At 58.9% G+C, this 20502-nt stretch overlaps 8 protein-coding genes across 8 annotated transcripts; 3 read left to right on the top strand and 5 right to left on the bottom strand.

Moving 5' to 3' along the window:
- Window positions 1-1853: 1853 nt before the first annotated feature.
- GGTG_10223 (hypothetical protein) lies at window positions 1854-3231 on the bottom strand (the record flags this gene model as incomplete). Its single annotated transcript, XM_009228092.1, has 3 exons — window positions 1854-2439; window positions 2521-2955; window positions 3041-3231. 3 exons carry the CDS (start codon window positions 3229-3231, stop codon window positions 1854-1856), a joined length of 1212 nt encoding a protein of 403 aa, XP_009226356.1.
- A 1855-nt stretch (window positions 3232-5086) lies between these two features.
- On the bottom strand, window positions 5087-6241 carry GGTG_10222 (hypothetical protein; the record flags this gene model as incomplete). The annotated part of the gene is made up of 1 exon (XM_009228091.1): window positions 5087-6241. The coding sequence occupies one exon, from the start codon at window positions 6239-6241 to the stop codon at window positions 5087-5089; it is 1155 nt and encodes a 384-aa protein (XP_009226355.1).
- Window positions 6242-6404: 163 nt separating this feature from the next.
- GGTG_10221 (hypothetical protein) lies at window positions 6405-6618 on the bottom strand (the record flags this gene model as incomplete). Its single annotated transcript, XM_009228090.1, has 2 exons — window positions 6405-6528; window positions 6593-6618. 2 exons carry the CDS (start codon window positions 6616-6618, stop codon window positions 6405-6407), a joined length of 150 nt encoding a protein of 49 aa, XP_009226354.1.
- Window positions 6619-7413: 795 nt separating this feature from the next.
- On the top strand, window positions 7414-10544 carry GGTG_10220 (hypothetical protein). The gene is made up of 3 exons (XM_009228089.1): window positions 7414-8089; window positions 8177-8516; window positions 8606-10544. The coding sequence occupies exons 1-3, from the start codon at window positions 7970-7972 to the stop codon at window positions 9286-9288; spliced, it is 1143 nt and encodes a 380-aa protein (XP_009226353.1). The 5' UTR covers window positions 7414-7969; the 3' UTR covers window positions 9289-10544.
- Window positions 10545-11169: 625 nt separating this feature from the next.
- Window positions 11170-12964, bottom strand: GGTG_10219 (hypothetical protein). Its single transcript, XM_009228088.1, has one exon. It carries the CDS (start codon window positions 12692-12694, stop codon window positions 11417-11419), a length of 1278 nt encoding a protein of 425 aa, XP_009226352.1. The 5' UTR covers window positions 12695-12964; the 3' UTR covers window positions 11170-11416.
- Window positions 12965-13125: 161 nt separating this feature from the next.
- On the top strand, window positions 13126-14983 carry GGTG_10218 (tRNA-dihydrouridine synthase 4). Its single transcript, XM_009228087.1, has 5 exons — window positions 13126-13199; window positions 13423-13501; window positions 13619-13721; window positions 13867-14191; window positions 14267-14983. The coding sequence occupies exons 1-5, from the start codon at window positions 13180-13182 to the stop codon at window positions 14925-14927; spliced, it is 1188 nt and encodes a 395-aa protein (XP_009226351.1). The 5' UTR covers window positions 13126-13179; the 3' UTR covers window positions 14928-14983.
- A 15-nt stretch (window positions 14984-14998) lies between these two features.
- On the bottom strand, window positions 14999-17367 carry GGTG_10217 (cyclin-K). The gene is made up of 2 exons (XM_009228086.1): window positions 16492-17367; window positions 14999-16350 (listed from the first exon to the last, which is right to left on the bottom strand). Exons 1-2 carry the CDS (start codon window positions 16972-16974, stop codon window positions 15400-15402), a joined length of 1434 nt encoding a protein of 477 aa, XP_009226350.1. The 5' UTR covers window positions 16975-17367; the 3' UTR covers window positions 14999-15399.
- Window positions 17368-17476: 109 nt separating this feature from the next.
- On the top strand, window positions 17477-20317 carry GGTG_10216 (pre-mRNA splicing factor). The gene is made up of 3 exons (XM_009228085.1): window positions 17477-17838; window positions 17931-17958; window positions 18032-20317. The coding sequence occupies exons 1-3, from the start codon at window positions 17785-17787 to the stop codon at window positions 19534-19536; spliced, it is 1587 nt and encodes a 528-aa protein (XP_009226349.1). The 5' UTR covers window positions 17477-17784; the 3' UTR covers window positions 19537-20317.
- The last annotated feature ends 185 nt before the right edge of the window (window positions 20318-20502 follow it).

Below are 20502 nucleotides of genomic sequence, written 5' to 3'. Positions count from 1 at the left end.
GGGGGGTGGAAGCCAAGATGGCGGAGAAACACGGGCGGCGGCGCACGTCGAGCACAGAGGAGGCACGGTCAAACAAGCAAACTGACAAAAAGGAGGAAGAAAGGAAAACGAGATGGAAGTAGAGAGACGAGAAGAGAAGCAAGAGCCAAGACGGTCTAAAGCACGTACGCAGCGGCGTGCGGTTGCGCAGATCCGCCTTCCGGGCCTTGGCCGCGCGTCTCTTCCCTCTGGCTTCTTCATCTCTCCCCTTTGGGGTCTGGAGCCCTCACATCTTTGCATTCTCCGTTCCCGAGCAGATTCGCACACATAAAAAAAATACTTTTACACGACTGCCGGCATTGCATGGAGCTTTCGCCCGGGCGGGCTAGGTCGGGTCAGTTGCATGTGTATGTATCCTCCCCCAAAAGGTAACTGAAATATACCGACGGCGGTGTGGTTGCAGGGCAACGAACGACACGACAAGACACCCTGGCATTACTTTTGTTTTTGTTTCTTTCGTTTATTCTCCCTTCGTTTCTCAACAAAAAAAAAAAAACACATCGTTCCCCTTGCCCAAAAATCCCTTCAGCCTTCATCCCGGCAAGCACGGCTCGCCCAGAACCTGCCCGTCGCCGAATGTGAGTCAAGCTGTCGTGGATTTTTGTTGATTGATAAGAAGAGCTGCGCCTAACGTCAGCATGTGTGGCTTGAAAACCAGAGCGGCGACAAGGAGCAGGGATGCTGAGACAGCAAAAACCCCCAAAAAAAACCCAAAAAAAGTGATTAGAAGATAGTGCTCAACTGATTTGACACAAGGTGCTGCGAGTCCAGGTTACACCGCCCAACGTTGTCATACCTTGGCTGCGCCGACACCTGCCGTAATTGCTGAACCTGACGCACATGGTCGAATTTTTTTTTTTTTTTGCGCCGTCTTTATGTTCCCTTCGCTTCCCCCTCATACATATTTCCATCCGTCGGGCGCCCAGCCCGCCCAACCGGGCCTTTTCCTTACCCTCCCGGCCCTGCCGCGGCCAGGGGTGACCCTCGTCCCGACCAGGGGGGTCCCTTGCTCCCAGAACATCCAAATTTTGTTGCCAGTCACAGTGTGCCGACCAAAAAGGAAAGAAAGGGGGAGCGGGAAGGCACAGGGAGGATAGGGAGGAAACGAAACATCAGAAACACGCATTCACTTGGATGAACCTAGATGCCGGAGCTGGCCAGCCCAGAGTCCGGTTCCGCCAATGGGGGAAAGGTAGAGGGCCACGCCGATAGGCGTGGTAGTTGATTTTGCACCGACATGGGGCTTATCATCCAACCAACGACGTCGAGCCCGACAGGGAGACATGTTGGTGGCCGGAGAGAAAAAAAAAGCAGCGAGATATTTACAAATCCAGAGCCAAACATAAATTTTGGGTTGAGGGGGAATTGTCTCAGGGTATCGGATGGCCAAAATCGATTGGCAAGAGAGGCGAGATAAACGAGAAAAAAAAAGCAGGCAGAAAAAAACAACCGAAAAATGCAAGGAAGAAAAAAATCCAGCAAAACGCCCCGGCCGTTGGTCATCAAATCCTTCGCCTGAAATTCATCCTTACTGAGTCCAGGAAAGATTCATGGCAAGACCATGAGTGAGGCCCATGTTTGTGCAGGAAAAGCAAAACGCCCATTTTGCATGCTAAGTCCGTAACCATCGCGTACCGAATCTTCCCATGCGGAAACGCTTGTGCGATACAAGAAGAGAACAAAAGAGAGCCAGAACAGAAAGGAACAAAGAATTAGCAAAGAGTGTGTGGCAGAAACAAAAGTGTTGGAAGAGTGAGATCAAGGTAGATGAATGTAATGTAATGAGTGTTTTCAAATTGTGCGTTGCCCATCATTCACTGCGGCCTGTCGGGCTTGTCGAGACGCGGGAACTCGATCCGAGGCGACTTCTCGCTGTTCGCCGCCGCATCATCCGGATACGCCTTGTAGGAACGGGTGTCGGGTCTGTTGGGAGATGTCGGGGACGTAGGAGTCAACGTGGCACCGCCGCTCGATTGCGGCCTGGGTCCGCTGTTGCTTGGGCCACTTCCCACGCCGTTACGGCTGGGCGGTGGAATCTGTACGTCGAGAGAGCTGAAGGGGGGAAGCGGAAGCTGCTCGTAGAACGAGCTCCCCGCCGAGCCCTTGTGTCTGTGGCCGGCTCGGACCGGCTCCGACTGCTCCCGCTGGCGTGGGTTCACCAAAACACCCTCGAGAGCGGCTGGCCCGTTGACGACAACCACCTTGTCTTGCCGGAACGAGACTAGAACACGTCCGTCATTATCGCGTCCGAGAAATGTTCCGCGGCTCTCGAGCTCTGGGTCCGACCTCGATAGCTGGATGATAACACCACCATCCGTCGCCGTCCCAACTACCGTGGCTTGCTGCATGGTTGGCCGGTCACCATGGTCGCTATCCATACTCTCCGGTCTTATCGTGGGACTAGAGTCGGAGGCCGTGTCAGCAGGGGTCTCTTTTGTTGATGCCGCGTCCGCAGTCGGCAGTAAAGAGATTGTGACTTACGCCTGGCTCATAGGCACGGTCCCAGATCTGCTGTTGGACCTGCTCCTGGCCTCCTTGGTCTTCTTAATAACCTTGGTCGTCTTCCTGTGCAGCGCCGAGTTGATGAGGTTCCCAACGCCAGCGACAACCAGCACGGGGGTGCCGAGGGCCAGTGCCCAGGGCGGTCGGTCTTGGCCCTGCAGCACCAGTATGATGTGCAGAATGATGCCGAAGATGGCGATGACGGAGCCGAATTGCAGCATGGTCCAGGTGGCCCAGTACAGCGCCATGAGATCCTCGCCGTCGCAGAACTGCAGTGCGAGAAGAGCAAACACCTCGATGACCGACATGACCACCGCCAGACTCGCGAGGGCGATAGTCACATAGAGACAGCGCTTGTGGTGTCGCACAAATTCGGGGTTTGTTGGTACCATATCCTTGGTCTTATCGTTTGTCCTGTTGATGTTGCCCATCGAAGGCTTGCTGTTAGTAGGGGCCGACAAGAAAAACACCGGGTTAGGAGGGGAGGCGCATGACATACCTCGAGTACCAGAACGAAGCAATAGACAGCAGGAGAATGTTGGTGGCGAAAAGAACCCAGTAAAGAAAATCAAAATGCCACCGGTCGAGCCTGGAGGCGAACTGTGCGTAGTGCAGACACTGCTGAGGATCGATATCCTCCCTCCTGGCCGACACCAGCGCCATCCCCGGAGCCTGAGTGGCGGGAGCCATTGCGCGATAACGGCCTCGAGCGGACGCGGGATAGCCGGGCCTCGGGGAGAAGCAGCGTTTCAGGGTTGAAATAAAGTGCCAGGGCGGCAGTGGTACGAAGAGGAAGGATCCGACGACGTGGGGGATTCAAGTCATTGAGCCGGTCGGCCGACGACGGTTGAGGTTAGGTAGGGTCCTGGCTGTGGTGGTGCCGCCGTGCAGAGTTGAGACCCGTGCCTGCCTAATTTGGCTTGCCCTGGAGTAGAGGTCTATGACGCCTGGATGGGATGGTCGAGATATGGGGTACTGGATAAGATGGGGTTCTTGATCCGGGGAGGCGGAGGTAGATCGAAAAGTACCAAAAGACGAGGCAAAGAGTAGGTACCAAGCGAGCTGAGGGCCACCAGGACTGTGTGTAAAGAAGACAGGGAGCGAACCGGTGCGAAATCGCCTGGGCTGTCTAGGTAAGGTCACGCTGTCAATGCCACAGGCAAAGACAATAATGGTTGTCCGTGTGTGTCGAGTACTGTGGGCAGGCCGGGAATGGGCAAGTATGGGTGTGTCGTATGGATATGTGAGTAAGAAGATGGAATGTAGGCAGATAGGCATGTAAGTGAGTGAGTGCTGGACAGATCATGTATGGACCGAGAGTCGGGACGGGGGGCGGAGACGATCAGATAGATATATCAGCCCAGCAACAGGAGCCGCGCCAAGGGAGAGGAAGATCCCCCTGCTAGCGCTGTCATTGTCGACAAGACCCAGGGGGGGCGTGTGTGGTGGTGGTGCATTCACCTAGTCTTCGAGATCCACTGTCCAGATTAGAATACGTGCCCGAGCCAAATGAAGGTCGGGAAGGGGAAGCGTGGGCAGGGGTAAACTGGCTAGCTGCCTGACGAGCAAGGAACAAGGGGGGGAGGGGTGCATCCACAAAATGGAAAAAAAGAAAGGAAAAGAAAAAGCGAAAGAAAAAAAGAATGATAAAACAAAATGATAACGTCAAAAAATACATGTTGAGCGAACATGAGAGTTCGGGCAACTATCCCATAAGCCCCGATCATCGAAATATTGCACAGCCATGGCTAGGGGCAGAGACAGCGGGGCCAAGATGCAGAGCCAGAGAGGAAACAGAGACTGCCAAGAGAATTAGCGTGGGACACATTGATGTTTGCCCGATGCGGAAAGCCCCATGTCCCTCCGTGCGGTAGTGCCTGTGACGGGCGGAGTTGTAGCACAGTCCATAGACTTCTCAACATGTTGGCAGAAGTCTTGTCTCGGCGCTTGGCGTTTAGATCTCTGCAAGAATCGAGGGGGCAAGAGCTGGGAAACATGAGTGTTTGTGTGTGCTCGTGAAGTCTTGGCAGGTTCAACCGGCCTGCGACAGAGCGTCTGGGCCCGCGTCCTGGGCGTGGCTGGGTGACTGCTGATCTGCGTAACATCCCCGTCCGTCGGCACCAAGGACCAGTCATGCAACTGGACACATGCAGACCCGCCAAGACGACACTCCCAGAGCAGCGTCCCTCCCGGCGCACGCCGAGGCGGTGCACCGAGGTATGACGTTTGGTGGCCATGCCAGCTGTATTGCCGTCCGCCTGCCGGTCCGCTGAGCGCCCGTCGGCGTATTTTTGTTTTGGAAGCCGGTGGGAGAGGGGACGGGGCGAGAGCGAGAAGGGGGGTAACATGAAGTCTGATACGTGACAAATAACCCATCGTGGCGGTCGAGGGAAAGCAGAGGACAAGACGAATTGCTGTCGTGACCACAAACGACCGAAGGATCCGGCCGTCTAGGTAGACGAGACACGCCGACACGCCGTAGCCCCTTTGACAGCTCGATGACCCCCACACACCTCCCACGTCCGCCCCCACGGGGAACGCCGTCCTATTGTCTCATCCCCTCCATCAACTCGACCTGGTCGAGGATCATGCCCTTCCGGAGGATGTACTCGCGCAGCGCCTCAAACTCGGCGCCTTCCTCCTCACCGTATCTGTGAGATTCCGAAAAGCCGAAGGAGCAGGCAACCCTGTCGAGTGCGGCTCGCTCTTCTTCGCGAATCCACCGCTGAGTCAGAGGCGTTCCGGGAGTCCAGGTGACACGCTTCATATGGTCGTTACCGGTGGCAGATGCTAGCAGGCCGATGACAGACGTGAAGCCCACGTATGTTGTGAAGCCAGCAAAGGCGATGGCCGTGGCCATGGATCGGTCCATGGTGTGCTGGAGGTGGGATATTCCCGAGGCGATCACGTAGAGACAGACGGGCAGTGCAGCGAAACACGAGACGGGCACCAGCGCCCTTCTCAGGAGCTTGGACCGGACGAAGGCCTTAGTTGCGTAAGCGCTGTCGATAATGGCCACAGCAGCATCCAGGTGCCGAGCCTCAATGGCCGCGTCCAGGGCAGTTTCAGCGACGCTGGGTGCCACAGCGTTTGCCGCCTTGTTTGGGTTTTGCTCAATGTATCTGATGGTAGCCCCGTGAGCCTGCGGCACCGGTTTTGACCTATACATGGAGAAGACCTCTGGCAGGGTTTCAGGCCTCCCAAGACGGGACTGAAGGCCGACGTACAGCTCTAAGATCTTGGGAGTGATGAAGACAGCGGGAAGGGAGACAATCTCGTAGGCCGCCTGCGAGATGCCGTCGATCGCACTATTCAGCTGGCGCGAGGGGCTGGTTTGAGGGGAGGTGGGTGGGTCGGCCAAGCCTCCCTGAGATTGCCGGGGTGACGGGGATGAACCCAGCGCCGGCCGGGAACTCGTAGGCGCGGGCGAGGCGAACCTGGCCGAAGCAGGGCGAGCACCAGCAGCCGCAGCATCCCCCGCAGAAGCCGTAGCAGCGTCAGGGGATACTCCTCGGGAGCTGTCGAGTGATAACAGGGCCGAGGTCGAGCTGCCTGATGGGGGCTCCAGGGCGCCCAGCTGGGGCGGGACGGCAGCGCCCCTCAGCAGGAGGGCAGCTTCATCACATGTGCGCAGAGCATCGAGGGTGGAGCGTTGAGTAGGGATGCCAACCTGGGCCAGAAACTCCTTTTTGGCACGCATCACCGGTGCAACTACCTTTTCCAGCGGGGGCAACGGCGGTGTTGCTGCAGTGGCATTATGCACTGGACTGGAGGGGATTTGACTTTGGGCCTGGCCTGCACCCCCTAGCGAGCGCGCGGCCGTGCTGGTCGACAAGAATGCACGGCCAGCTGGCGCATGGGCTCTAACGCGGGTCCGAGACGCCCATCCGATCCGGGCGGGGGACCAGGACGATGGCGACCAGGACGATGGCGACCAGGACGACGGCGGTGCAGGTGCAGATGGACGTCCGGCGGGGTGCGGGTGACCTGCGTTGGAGGAGCTGTTGGAGGCGCAAGTGGTGAGGGCTCGCTCGCCCACTGCCGGGTTTACAGACAGCGGCCACTTGGCAGGGCCATGTCTGCGGGAAGTCACCAGCATGCAGATCTGGCAGACCCGAGAGGTGGTAGAGGGAGGGGGGTGTGCCACCCCAAGACGGAGCATGGTGCCGGGCCAATGGTGGGTGGTGGGTTAGGACCGATGGAGAAATAGGGTGCGGCAACCAACAGCCTGGAGCGGCAACCGACTGGCTGGTCTGACTGGTCTGGCCGCTGGGGGAAGCGGGGAGCTGCTGTGAGTGCAGCCTCTAGCCTCTCTGGGTCGGCAAAAAGAACCAGGAGCGGGAGGAAGCGAGGAATGGGGAGGGCAGGCCAGGTGTCGAGAGCGACAGAGAGCAAAAATTGGGCCGCGCAGATGGGATGAGGTTGAGAATTTTCGCCCGCGCTGTCAGGGATGTCGCGTTGGACTGCAACCCCTGCTGCAAGGCAAGTGCCGTATCCGGAACTGGTGCCCGCCGGGTGGGTGGATCCAGAGTTACTAACCAGGTGGGGGGCCAATGACATCGGCAGAGAGCAGAGAGGCAGACCCGGCGCGGCGGGTTGATGGAAGGCGCGAGGACAACCACACAACGCTGGAAGGCGCGCACGGCCCGGGACGCAGGGACACTGGCAACGCGTGGCTTGACAAGGCCCCTGGCCAACTCTCAGCCTCTCTCAGTATGCAATTTCCAAACGCGGCCCAACGCCTCGCCCAAGTGGGGGGATTGGGGGCTGCCGGCCTGCCGAGCCTGCCTGGACGGGGTCCTTTGCACAGATCTTGAGTGCCTGCTTGCAAGCCCACACTGTGCACTCAGTGGAATCAATCACTGGGCCAAATTTGGATCCAAGGCAAGCGCGGACGCGGCTCAGCCACACCCCAAGTGACGACACCCGCCAGCCAGCAGGACCCACCCAGAAAGCTCAATGTCAGCGGTCCATCACGTTAATTGAACCACGTCCTGGGAACAGCCATGTGCTGATGCTTTTTTCAGCGTCTCGGCCACCTACAGCAACCGCCGTCCTGCCGTCTGCTGTTGCCTGGCTTTTGTTTGTTTGCCGCGCGAACGCCCGTTTCCTGCCCCGCCACCGCGAGTCGCCCAACCAACGCACAGGCAGACAAACAGGTCGTCGCTTGTCGCGCGCACGTGCCAGCCCTGTCGTCGGTCATCTCCTGCGTTACAGGTTGCGCGGAACCCAAGCCTGTCTGCCCAGCCAACGCCGGCAAGCTCACGCTGCATTATACATAGCAATTTCTTTTTTCTTCTCGTTGCTCCTTGCTTCGGCCTCGCTGCACGAACGCCTCACGCCCCGACGCGGACACCCTTTCCCGCCCGAACCCTGACTCGACCCGTCGCTGTCGAATCTCGAGCAAGAACATCGCCGTCGCGCCATCATGCCTCCTCCACCTCCCCCGCCGCCCCCTCCCCCGATGCCCGGCCGGGGAGGGCCACCGCCGCCGCCTCCACCTCCCCCGGGGGGTGGTGGTTTCCCCGCAAAGCCGGCAGGGAACAGAGTCCGTAGAGTCGCCCCCTCCGCCTCCGCACCGTCTTCCCGCCATCGCGTGATATCCGTCGTCTAACAGGGGTTGCATTGGCTACAGGGCGCATTGCTCTCCGACATCTCCAAGGGAAGAGCATTGAAGAAGGCCGTGACGAATGACCGCTCAGCACCCGTCGTCGCAAGCTCATCTGGCGGCGGCGGCGGCGGGCCTCCGATCGGCGGCGCCCCACCTGTGCCGGGCATGATGGGCGGCGCGCCGAAGCCTCCGGGTGGCCTGGCACCGCCCGTGCCTGGTAATCGAGGAAACGGCGACCATGGCCGATCCGAGTCCACAGGGTCTGCCAATGCCTCCATGGATAGCGCTCCACCGCTTGCTGGCCTGTTTGCCGGCGGCATGCCCAAATTGAGAAAGACCGGAGGCGCAGGTGTCGACACTGGAGGTGAGATGCCCGTATCATATACTTCTACAGCTTCTTGCTATTGCGACCTATCCGATTGCGTGTATCTGACGTGACTATTGTTCCGCTAGCGAATCAAACCTCGTCATTCATGTCCGATTCCGACTCCCCTTCCCGCCTCGTTCCGAAGCCGCCAGGCATGATGACACCAAGTCCGCCCGGAGGAGCTGCTCCGAGGATCCCAACACGGGCACCCGCACCGCCCAGCGCTCCAAGCGCTCCCCCTAGCTTCCATCCGGCCATGGTGAACCTGCGCAAGACAATTAGCACCGCCGACAGACCAGCCTCGATGGCCTCGATAGCCTCCGCGAAAGGCCCGCCGCCCCCGATAGGTAAAAAAACCTCCGCCGCCTCCGGGTTCCCGGAAGCCTTCGTCAGCAATCCATCCCTCGGCCCCGCCACCTCCACTGCCCAGTTCTTTGGCGCCAAACGCTCCGCCCGCGCCCCCTCCGCCGCCTCCTTCCGCCGCGCCTCGGCTTCCCCCAGCAGCCCCAGCGCGTCATACACCACCGCCGCCACCTCAACCATCAAATGGGGCGCCTTCACCCCACCTTGCCGTCCAGGCGGCCATTCGTGCTGCCGCCGGCGCACCAAGCCCGAATTCAGCACCGCCGGCGCCCCCTCCACCTCCGCCCTCGAGCGCACCTGCACCACCTCCGCCTCCGCCATCTTCCTACCCAGCACCTCCACTACCGAGGGCTCAGGCGCAGCAGCAGTCACATCAGCCATCGCCCATGCGCGCGGCTATGCTTGATCCTTCAGCTTTCACTCTTAGCCCTAATGGGGCCACGAGCCACAGTCCAACAAGGCCCGCGTCCGAGGCAAGGCATGGCGGGGCGGGAGGCGATGGGCCGCTCTACGTCAACGATGCTCGCTGGAAGTTTGTGAGCGAAGACAAATTCCCCAAGCCCAGAGAGTTCTCGGGAGGACCCAAGCGATATCGTGCTGGCAGGGGTAGCAGTGTACCACTCGATCTGAGTGCTCTCGGATAAAGGCTATCTGCCAGGCGCCAGACGGCAGTTTGAGGCTGCAGAAAGCCTGATGCATAATACACTTGCGACAAGGAAACCCGCTCACTGTGTCAGCCCCGCGGCCTCCGCCGAGTGTGGTTCTCCCCAGGTCTAGAACATGTGGACAAGGCGGTTAGACCTTTCCGAGACATGAGCATGTTAACCGGGCATGGTCTACGGGGACAGTTCGGTAGGGTACGGTATAAGTTGAATGCCGTTTTGGGTAGTTGGTTTGATCCCTTGCTAGCCGCGGCTCTCCCGAGAGTTAACTTTCCGCTGGGTAAAGTCAGGCTGCGCGGGGGGGACCGAGGATGATAGGCCACATGACTTTTGGGCCGTCTCCGGAACGGCCAGGGCCGCCGAGGGCTCGGGATGGATGACAAAGTCATTGAAGGATAACAAAGCAAAGAAACAGGCAAGGAGGCGCCTGTATGGGTGTCCGGAACGTTGTGTCATCGTCTTCAGTGTGGAACTGCCATCCACATACGGTGAAAAGAGGTGCCCCTACCCTGAACGTACTCCATGCTGGGTGCCAGCTGGTTGTGAGACTCACACAGATAGGTTTAGGTAGTGAGTTGCCGCCTTGGTTCGCAAGGGCGGAAGATTGTGTCATGGAAATCCGCATGCGTTTTGTGTAGGTAATTTGGATCAGCGTTCACCACAACGAATATGTACCGGTTTGAGTTGGACCCGCTATTTGGCTTTCTTTTTTAGTTGCGGCCGCTAGCTGGCCCGGAGCGGTTGCCTTTGCGCGGGGGCTGCGTCATGGACAGGAGAGGGGAGGGCCGGTTCATAGATGAACATTGACAAACTCACTGCTGGACCGCACACACCCCGGAGCGCGTACATAGATCGAGATGAGGCTGTGCCGTCATACTCCATCGCAAGAAGAGAAGAAAAATATGTACTAGATCTGCACAGGCTTGCGGTCCAACCATATGCCTGTCGGGCGCAGTGGACGAAACACGCCAGCTGCACAATGACGACCTGCGCTCACCGGCAGAGTGATCTAGCCCTCGTGGCAACATTTTGGGGCAGAGACGTCATCCGGTGTGCCGCAAAAGTCGAATACAGGGTGCCGGGATCGTGGCGAGGGGGTGTGCGCATGTATCTAGGCACCCAAGGAAAGGGGTCTTTTGTTCCACCGATCGGGGATAGGACGACGGAACTACGGCCGCAGGAGAGGGAGGAAGCCCCGAAGCTAAAAGATTCCAAAACAAAACTCTCTCCGTCCCCTCCCCCACTATCTGCGAGCCTGTGGGCGTGTGGGACTGAAAAGAGACAAGTCGGACCGGGCTGGTGGTCGGCTTCTTGGTCGCGGTAGGTTCCACGGCAGTCGACCAGTCATCCCAAGTTCGCAAGCGCCGACGCCGTGCCCAAGGTTTGGCTCTGGCAGGAGAAAGAATGGTCGTGCAGCAAAGACATGGTACAGAAATGGAAGAAGAAGACAAGAAATCATGCCCGTGCAAAAAAGGGGCCACGTCGAGAGGCGTCGATGCCAAGTCTGGTGCCCAGATTTGGTCGGTTGATCTACCCGACGACCCCCTCCTTCCCCCCAGAAATAGGCGCCTGGTCATCTCGGCATCGCGCATGGCTATTCCGTCATGTGCATTCTCGACGGGTGGTGGGCAGTGTATGCGTTTTCTGCGCTGAATCTAGATATTTAGGGCAAACCCGCATCTGAGCAAACCGGATCTATCATCTACCTTGTTGATGGTATTTTAAGACAACAGAACCCACCACTCTAGCCCCCTGGCCATACCAAGCTTTCACGGTCCGGGTATCGTGGACGAGCGCGGCGGCAATTCTGCCAGCTGGCAGCAAAAGCACCTTGCATGGAACCGCGACGCAGCGGCCAGAATACCCACCAGCTCAACCCAGCAGCTTGAGGCCTCCCTTGGTCTTCTGTCCGGGTTTGACCACGCCGCCGGGGCGCACGGGGCCCAGGTGTGGCTCGTATGCCGCTCCTCCCGCACCCGCCCCAGCCCCAGCCCCTGAGCCCGAGCCTCCTCTGTTCCCGCCGTGCCTCTTGTTCTTCCCGCCGTTATTCCTCTTGTCCTCCTTGAGGTTCTTGGGCACGATGTCGTCCTTGGCCTTCTTAATGGTCACGGGGTGGCTCTGGATGTATTTGCCGTTCATCTCCTTGGCCGCCTGGAAGAAGTCGTCGGGGTCTGCGAAGGCGACGAAGCCGTAGCCCTTGCTCTTGTTGTTGCGCTTGTCGCGAACCACCTTGGCCTTTGCCACGCTCTTCCAGCGCGAGAAGGCCTTGAGCAGCGACTCGTCCGTCGTTTCGCCCGCCAAGTTGCCCACGAAGATCCTCAAGTGCGACGGATCCCACTCCATGAGCGTGTCGTCGGTCCACTTCTTGCCACCGCCGGCCCTGTATACCGTCTTCTTGTGGCCCGGTGCCTGGCCCGCTGTCTCCTCCGTGCTTTGTCCCGACTCGGCACCAACACCGGCGCTTACCGCCTGGGGGTACTGTGGGTATTGCGGTTGTGCCTGCTGCGCGTCCGCCCCCGCGTATGGATATCCTCCCGCGGCAGCCATGTGGTCGGCCTCGTTTTTGGGAATGTAGGCACTCTGCCACTGTGCGATCTGAGCAGCCATCTCGGCATCGTCACCCGCCGCCGAGTGCGGGGTCGCTGCAGCGGCTGTTGAGACACCAGGCGCAGGGAAAGGGTTCCTAATCTGCGGTGCCTGGTTCGGGTAGGCTGGCGCTGTCGGCGAAAACGTGTTGTTGTATGCCGAGTATGCACCGTTGTGGCCGCCGCCGCGACGATTGTTGCCGCTGCTGCCGCCTCCGCTGTGTCCATCACGCCCGAAGGCGCCAGCAGACTTCACCGGGGCCGCGGAGGGGGGCTGCGAGTAGAAAGTGGGCGAGGCACCATAGTGAGCGGGCGGTGCGGTGATGGCGGGAGAGTTGTAGCCCAAAGGCGCCGTGGTAGTAGGGTATGAATACGGCGCAGCGACTGTAGCGGCTGGGTACCCCGGGGGCGCAGTCGTGCCGTATGCCGTAGGCAAGGAAGGGAGTCGGGACGAGGGCGGCCCCTGCGACGCGCCGGCGGGCTTCTTGACCGTCGACGCTGAGGGCGGTCGCGGCGGTAGCGATGGGTGCGGCGAGCTAACACCTGGTGGACCCGGGTACGACATGATGAACGTTCTGTCGCAGCGTTGTCACTGCCTAGGTAGCTGCTCGGGCACGTACCTGTGGTCCCAAGGCTTGAAGCAATGGCCGCGATGCGTTCCTTTTGTTTTTTCCTTTTCAGTCTTCTTTTTTGAGCGCGTGAGTGCTAAGTGCGCGGCGCGTCGAGAGTCATGGGTTCTTATTATGGCGGCTGCAAGATAGAATATGTTTTGGTGGCGTCGAGGTCTGGTCGGCGTATCGTCGCTGAAGAGTGTCGTACAGTTGCTGCGGGTCCAAGGCCAGACCAAGGTGCGACTCTGGGGATGCTATCTTGCATGACGCTACTGAAATGGGCAACAGAACAGAATAGAGTCACGTGATGCTAACATCCGTGATTGAAAGCGTCGGCCAACCTAGAAAGTGCCCACTTGCCATCCATGGAATAGGTGAGGGGCCCGCGTGGAAGCACGAGAAACCCAAAGGATTGTTGGCTACCACCTCGCATTGCAATATGGCAGGTCAAACGACGCAGTAAGTGCTGTGCTTCCTTGATGACAGCATAGGTCAGGTTTGCCTGTGCTTTTCTCTTTTGCTCTTGTGTTTGCTGCTCTATCCCTTTGCGCGTTCTCTCTTCCCTCCCTTTGATGCGCCTGAATGGTATGCAGAGACGGCGCCTTTGATTTCTTGAACTTGGGTTCTCTAGATCGCCCTCCCCCTTGCGTCTGCCCGGCTGATAGCTGATGGCATAAGCAAGCCCCCTCAAAATATTCGACCTGGCAAAAGACCAAGACAGATTCGTCTATGCTTCGGCGCCAATGGTCAGATACAGCAAGGTTTGGCGTCTCTCACCATGTCTCCCTGCTTCCTTGCTGCCATGTTCCCATTACACCTCGAAAGTATAGCCGGGAAGGAAAGGAAGAAGGAAAAAAGGCCTGACAAGTGGTCACTAGCTTGCGTTTCGCCAAACCGTCTTTACGTATGGGGTTGATCTGTGCTGGACGCCCATGGTCCTAGCCAAAGAGTTCAACCGAAACCAGTTCGCCCGGGATAGTGGTAAGACCGCAGTCCAGAAAACAAGATCTCTGGACCCTGTTGTCATACTTTATATCAATGGCTTGCTTTGATTTCCAATACCATGACGCTGCTATGCGACTCTCCCGAGCTCAGAATAACAAATGATTCTTCACGGGGGCTGTAGATTTCACTTTCGCCTCGGATGCGCCACAGCCACCAACCATAGTCCAGTTCGGCTCCAACTCGCCCTTGGAGTTCTCTAGAGCTTCCTCGCTCGTCGCCCCTTATGTCAGTGGCGTCGACCTCAACTGCGGCTGCCCCCAGTCCTGGGCGTGTGCCGAGGTCCTGGGCGCCGCCCTGATGGAGAGGAGGGAGCTTGTCCGGGACATGGTCGCCGAGGCGAGGAGTCGCCTGCGCGTGGATGGGTGGGCAGTTTCCCTGGACGAGTCTAAAAACGACCCAAACGGGAAGAGCGTCAGCGTCAAGATACGCGTGCACAAGGACCTCCGGTACGCTGGCCGCACACTCCTCCCGAAGATCCATGGACGTAGTGGGCGCGCGCTGACCACCCGCCCTCCTCGCAGGAAGACCATGGACTTTATCGACACGGTCCTCGGCCACCCACAGAATCGGCAGATAGACTTCCTCACCATCCATCCCAGGACCAGGAACACGCCCTCGAGCGATCCCATCAACGTCGAGGCGCTCGAGGTCCTGACCTCGAAATATGGCAATGCCGTCCCGATCTTGGTATCAGGCGACGTTTTCACGCTCGACACCCTGCCGTTTTCCTCGCCCCTGCTCACGCGGGCGGGCGGACACGATGGCGCACCAGGCAAGCCCCGCTCCGACGCGGAGCATCCCAGCAGCCCACGACCCGTGCTGCCAAAGTTGGCAGGGCTGATGTCCGCCCGCGCGATCCTGGCCAACCCTGCGCTGTTCTCAAACCAGGGCGCGTGCAGCTGGGAGGTTGTCGAGCGCTTCATGAACAAAGTCGCTCGCGCGCCGCTGCCCCTGAAGCTTGTCCAACACCATCTGACGGAAATGACCGGCGCCGGATTTGGCCCGGACAAGCGCTCGCTGCTGAACAAGAAGGAGAGGATGGCTCTGATTGCATGCACCAACATGCTCGACGTGATTGACCTGTTAGACGAAAAGATGGCTGAGAAACACGGGGGGTTGGGCCTGACGCGGTCCATGTCGGTCGACAGATACAGTGGAAGAGGTGAGGAGCAAAAAGAGTAATGAAAGAAATCCAACTTTTCAACGCCAAAGACAGAAATACCTACCTAGCCTTGGACTTCATGGACGGTGACTCGCGGGCAACAGCGCTGTTGGCTGTGGAGCGTATTGGATTGTGCATCTGATTGCTTCATTAACTGTACAGCGCCGAATGAAATCCTGATGTATCGGCCAGACCTTCCCATGGATAACAAAAACAGGAAGGGTTATCGAAAGAAATGGGAAATAATGTTGAAACAGGGACCGAACGCCAGCAGTGGTGAGAACGATAGGCGGGAAGGAATTAGTAGATGCGCCTCGCATTCCTGGCCGAGCGCCGTTTGTGGAACCTCCCAAATGAAACCTCCCAATGACCTCGACCTGTTGAACAATAAAAAGATATCTGTCCCTCCTTACCCATGAAGCTCGTTCCCTGGGCCGAGATGGGGGAACCAAACGACCTCGCCAGCACCTCTTCATAGGGCGATGCTCAAAGTCATGACTCCGGAACTTCGCCCTCGTCCTCGTCTGCAAGGCGCGGCTTCTTAGCAGCCCTCTCAGCGTCCGGCTCCTGTCCGGGCCCGCGCTTTATGCCTGGAGAGATGAGGCCAGAGCCGTTTGGTCTTGCAGACAGGGACTGCGACTCGGCATCCGACGGGGGTAAAGTTGCCCCGCCGGCAGATTCCCTAACCGTGTTCGCGCTAGCGGCACCGGGGTCATTGGCGTTGCCGTTGCTATTGCTGTCTCGGTCGTGGTCGTCGTTTGCGCGGTTGCTGGTGGCGGCGCGGGCGCTGGGGCTCTGGGTGCCCCGGTCTGTGCCCAGTGGCGTGTCATTGTGGCTCGAGCCGGCCCCAGGCTGGCTCAGGAGGGCGTCGACGCTCCTGCGCCGGGTGCTCTCGAGCGAGAACTCGGGGGAGCTTTGGTACCTTGGGTCCTTCTTGCCGAGAGGGTTCTCGTTGTAGAACTCGACGATGACATCTATTGCCTTTGCGATGCGCGTCTCGTCGGCCTTGAGATGGCGCCACCAAGGCTCGCCCTGGACATCGTTGATCTTCTCGTGAGTGGAAACGCTGGCGAAGAACACGGCGCTTGCGGCAATGTCGGCCGCCGACATCAGCAGCGGTAGCATGCTGAAACAGGAGTCGTTAATGTAGGCCCAAGCCGCATCCCGAAGCCGCTTGTTATGGTGAAGACCCAGCCGCTTGAGGTATTCAAACAAGGGCTGGTAGGGAATATCAACCATGAGGTCGAAAGTGAGGATCTCCAGCATGATCTCCTCGTGCATCAGAATGCTATCTCGCCAACGCCAGTACTCCTTGCTCTGCTCATCGATGATCAGGCTTGTGTTCTTTTGAGCCACACGGGCGACCGAGATGATCAGGTCCTTCGTCTTGCGGCAATCCTCTTGGGTCTTGTTCGCCAAAAACAGTGCGGTTGCAGCAATGTTCTAGAGACGAACATACGTTAGTATGGGGCTATTTCGAGATGCCCTCCACTGCTGCCTGCCCGAGTAGGGAGCTGGAGGATCGTGCTTGTGCAAGCAGGTACCCTTTTCTTGGGTATCCGGGGAAGCCGCAGATCAACTCACATAATGATGTACGCCATTCTTTTCCTCCACCAGGCTGACCCTCATGAAGAACCTATGGAAAAAGACAGCAGCAACCCACAAAGTGATCTGTGGGAGCTCAAGAAGGACTCCAGCCTGGTAGATGAAGCTGACACCCTTGGCTCTCCTCACACGCTCCTCCACCGGGCGCAAGCCGTCAATTATGCTTTGCGTGGCGAGGATCTCATTCGCAGTGAAGAACCATTGGCTAGTCTTGGGTTTGGGGGGCGGCGTTACTGTTGCTGCCGCGTTGGCGGGAGAGACGGGCACTACGCGTTTGGACGACGTAGGGTGTGGTGGCGAGTTCCGCGACGTCTGGACTGGCGGCGACGGCACGGCCGGAGGGACGGCGATTCGGCGGGTGGGAGATCTCGAGAGCCGCTCGGCCGGCGGAGGAGGCTTCGGCGGTAACGATGGCGGTTGATAGCCCTCCCGGGCAGGCCTGTATCGATCGATGCTCGCCATCGTTCCGAAGTCGTCGCGATAACTCTGGAAGAGTGGTTCCACCTTTCAGCTGCCCCTCTGGCGAGAAATCTGGCGATACGCAACCAGGCTTTGTGGTAAGGGCCCTGGCAAGTGCTTTCAGTAAGATCGCGCGGCTGGTTCAAGCCGCAACATGGGGCAGGACCTCGAGGCGTGCGAGGCTGTCTGTCGGGTCGAGAGTTCTTCTGTGTTGTTGTCGGGTTCAGGATCGCCAATTTGATAACTTAGTCGCGACTCGGCTGACCCGGCAATGGGGACGTAATTGAGACTGCATAGGATAAGATACAATCCGGCATCGATGGTTGATGGATGGCTGAATGGAGTCGGGTTCAAAGGGCAGGATCCAGTTGCACCTGGCGGAGGCTTGCGAATGTTATCGCTTGTTATCAAATCAGGCATGTTTCGCGCCCAAGTTCGTTGTGGCTGGAAGGTGGAGACTTGTTCCACTTTGCCACAGGGTACCAGGCTGGTTCCTTCTCGACAAAGAAACTGCACAGGGTACTTCTAAGTGACTTCCTCTTGTCAGGGCATTTCAAGTGAAGCGCATCCAAGTTCATGTGAGCGCGCGCACCTACCTGCCTTCTGCGCGCGTCTTCGCCGTCGCAAACCGAGCCAGGCATTTCCGTGGAGTGCCAACCCCGACCTACCTGAGCCGGCCAAGCCACTTTACCACTACGGCCGTCGCTTCCATTCACGCATCCGAACCAAAGACAATCGAGGTCGCAACGCCACACTCGGACCCAGTCGACTTCCCAGCAGGAGCTGCCCCGGGTCGGCCGCCTCACCTTCAAGATGTCGATGGTACACCCATCCCGGCAGGCCTATGTTGAGGAGGCCGAGTCGGAGGTTAGACTCTCCTTTCTTCCTTTTTTTTTTTTTTTTTTTTGGCTTTACTTTCCTCTGCAACGGGCTGACTCTGACGCTGTTGGACTTCACAGAAACGTGGCATAGATCTCAGCAACATCCGTAGGTGCCAAATGATTATATCTCATCCACCCTGCGAGAGAGCCCGGTGACCAGCTAACAATCTGCGCTTCAGCTGTCGATTACGACTATGACGTGCCAACGAGTGGGGCCGGCATCGCGTCCGAGAAGGCCTCAGTGCTCATGTCGCAGTTCGAGAGGAAACGGCTTGCCGCGAATATCGCGGTCCCCACGGACGATGGACGGGTTAGATCGAGGCTCCGGGAAATGGGCGAGCCCATAACGCTCTTCGGCGAGGGCCCCGCGGACCGTCGAGACCGGCTACGGGAGCTCCTGATGAGAGAAAAGGAGCGGGAGAGGGGGGGCGAAGCGCCGGGCCAAGATGTTGACATGGAGGATGCTGATGATGCAGCATCGGATGACGCCGAGGAGCGCGAGGAGGAGTTCTACACCAGAGGCGAGCCCGAGCTACTCGAAGCAAGGAGAGATATCGCGAGGTACTCACTCCCCCGAGCAAAGCAGCGCCTTGCATTCCAGAAACAAGAATCCGGCATCGTCCAGAGGACGCACGTCAGGTTCCGAAAACAAATCAAGGAAAAGCTGCAGGGATTCGAGTTGCAGGGCTCGCAGACCGCGGGCCAGCGTCACCTAAGCATCACGAGGATATCGCCAAACGGAGAATTTGTCGCTGCGGGCAACTGGGGCGGATCGGTGAAGCTTTTTACAATCCCCGACCTGCAGGAAACGAGGACGTTTAGGGGCCACACCAACAAGGTCAGCGGCCTCTCATGGTTCCCCGGTGCGACCTTGCCCGAGAGTGGTGTTTCTCCCGACACCGTGAACATGGCCAGCGGAGGAGCAGAAGGCCAGATACACATGTGGTCTCTCAATCATGACACGCCGCTTGCCACGCTGTCAGGTCATACACAAAGGGTCTGTCGAGTCGAATTCCACCCCTCTGGCCGATATCTAGCCTCGGCCTCGGAGGATACATCTTGGAGGCTATGGGACGTGGAGAAGAAGACTGAGCTATTGCTACAGGAGGGCCACTCTCGCGGAGTTTTTGCAGTCAGCTTCAACGAGGATGGGTCGCTCCTAGCCAGCGCAGGCCAAGACAGTATCGGCAGAGTGTGGGACCTGAGGACAGGCAGGACCATCTTCATACTCGATGGGCACCAGGACGGACACATCAAGCCAATATATGCGCTTGACTGGTCCTCGGACGGCTACCGCGTCATGTCGGCCTCAGCCGATGGCTGGATCAAGTGCTGGGACGTCCGCAAGGCGCAGCGCACTGGAGGCATCGGGGCGCATACGAGCGCCGTGTCGGACATGCGCTGGTTCAAGGGACTGGACGGCCCGCTGAGTGGAAACCCGCTGGGGCTGGACGACAAAGGACAGCCTCTGCCGAAGAAGTCGGGCACCTTTGTCGTTTCTAGCGGCTTCGACAACAAGGTCAACATATTCTCCGCGGACGACTGGGCTCTGGTTCAGTCCCTCAGCGGGCACACTGGCCCTGTTGCCAGCGTTGACGTGAGCAGGGACGGAAAATGGATTGTCAGCGGCGGCCACGATCGCACGGTCAAGCTTTGGGGACGCAATGACGGCGAGGGGGTTTAAGGGGCTGGCACGGCTGGGGCAGCCGCATTTGACTCCCGTTCCATGATACCGAGACAGACATTAGTCCGTCCAGACAAAGGACCCAGATAGTATCTAGGCATACAGCTCGGAATGCCTGCAATGAGAAGAAAAAGAAAATTTTCAAAAAACCTAGCCAACCCTCCCGCCTCATACAGCGGACCAAGCCCGCACGGCGGCACCTTCGAGGTCACTCAGCTCCCCGGGGACGCTATGTCCACCGCGGCTACGAGATCAGCACAATCCTCCGGTGGAGAGGCCAGTCGCCTCGTCCCAAGGTCGTTGCCATGCCACAAGCTACCCTCGCCGCCACCGGCCGGCCTGCCGGATGTGCTCTCCTACCAGCCTCGCGCCGCTACCCTGGTGTCCGCCCAACGTGCCGGCGCCGGCTCAGCTGCCGCTTTCCGCCCAGACGCGCCAAGCGGCGAGGGCTCCACCGCGTGCTTGCATCTTTGCTGGTGGACACTGCCGTCACCCAGCCGTGATTTGCCAACGGCCCTCTGAGCATTTGCCAACGCATCACTGCAACCTGCCTCGACCGGGCGCTACCAACCCGCACCGACCCTTGCTGCTCTCGCTTAGCCCCGTCTCGCCCCGCCCCACCCGCGGAAGAAGACCCGCCCAATCCATACCCCACTTCCCCAGGAGAGAGCAGACGAGGTTCTGGGCCGGGTGCCTAACCTAGCCGCTTGCGCTTCGCCCACGGGCTGAGCCGCTCCTCCATCAGACTACCCCCTTGGTAGAGTGAGAGGTGGTGGCAGCAACCTAGTGCTGGCGTTGGGGTGCTGCCCTCGAGCCATGCCTTCCTGGGATCGGGCTGTCCTCGGATAGCGGGCGTTCTGGTCTTCGCCCTCTGTCCCGACAGATGCGCCAGGCTGGGAGCGGCGTAGGTCCCGACTGGAGCCTTTGGACCCACAATACTAGCCGGGTAGAAGAATCGGGACCATC

This window comes from Gaeumannomyces tritici (genome assembly GCF_000145635.1).
Source record: "Gaeumannomyces tritici R3-111a-1 unplaced genomic scaffold supercont2.5, whole genome shotgun sequence".
In the NCBI taxonomy this organism is placed as follows: Eukaryota; Fungi; Ascomycota; class Sordariomycetes; order Magnaporthales; family Magnaporthaceae; genus Gaeumannomyces; species Gaeumannomyces tritici.
This window is presented reverse-complemented; position numbering and strand designations above follow the sequence as displayed.

Bases quoted from the DNA above. Each gene is read 5' to 3' on its own strand.
- GGTG_10220 (XM_009228089.1), top strand. From the start codon at position 7,970: ATGCCTCCTCCACCTCCCCCGCCGCCCCCTCCCCCGATGCCCGGCCGG. The intron at 8,090-8,176 runs GTCCGTAGAGTC...CATTGGCTACAG, and splicing joins CAAAGCCGGCAGGGAACAGA to GGCGCATTGCTCTCCGACAT. The intron at 8,517-8,605 runs GTGAGATGCCCG...TTGTTCCGCTAG, and splicing joins CGCAGGTGTCGACACTGGAG to CGAATCAAACCTCGTCATTC.
- GGTG_10219 (XM_009228088.1), bottom strand. From the start codon at position 12,694: ATGTCGTACCCGGGTCCACCAGGTGTTAGCTCGCCGCACCCATCGCTA.
- GGTG_10218 (XM_009228087.1), top strand. From the start codon at position 13,180: ATGGCAGGTCAAACGACGCA. The intron at 13,200-13,422 runs GTAAGTGCTGTG...GGCATAAGCAAG, and splicing joins ATGGCAGGTCAAACGACGCA to CCCCCTCAAAATATTCGACC. The intron at 13,502-13,618 runs GTTTGGCGTCTC...AGTGGTCACTAG, and splicing joins CAATGGTCAGATACAGCAAG to CTTGCGTTTCGCCAAACCGT.
- GGTG_10217 (XM_009228086.1), bottom strand. From the start codon at position 16,974: ATGGCGAGCATCGATCGATACAGGCCTGCCCGGGAGGGCTATCAACCG. The intron at 16,351-16,491 runs GTGAGTTGATCT...GTTCGTCTCTAG, and splicing joins AGAATGGCGTACATCATTAT to AACATTGCTGCAACCGCACT.
- GGTG_10216 (XM_009228085.1), top strand. From the start codon at position 17,785: ATGTCGATGGTACACCCATCCCGGCAGGCCTATGTTGAGGAGGCCGAG. The intron at 17,839-17,930 runs GTTAGACTCTCC...TGGACTTCACAG, and splicing joins TTGAGGAGGCCGAGTCGGAG to AAACGTGGCATAGATCTCAG. The intron at 17,959-18,031 runs GTAGGTGCCAAA...TCTGCGCTTCAG, and splicing joins CATAGATCTCAGCAACATCC to CTGTCGATTACGACTATGAC.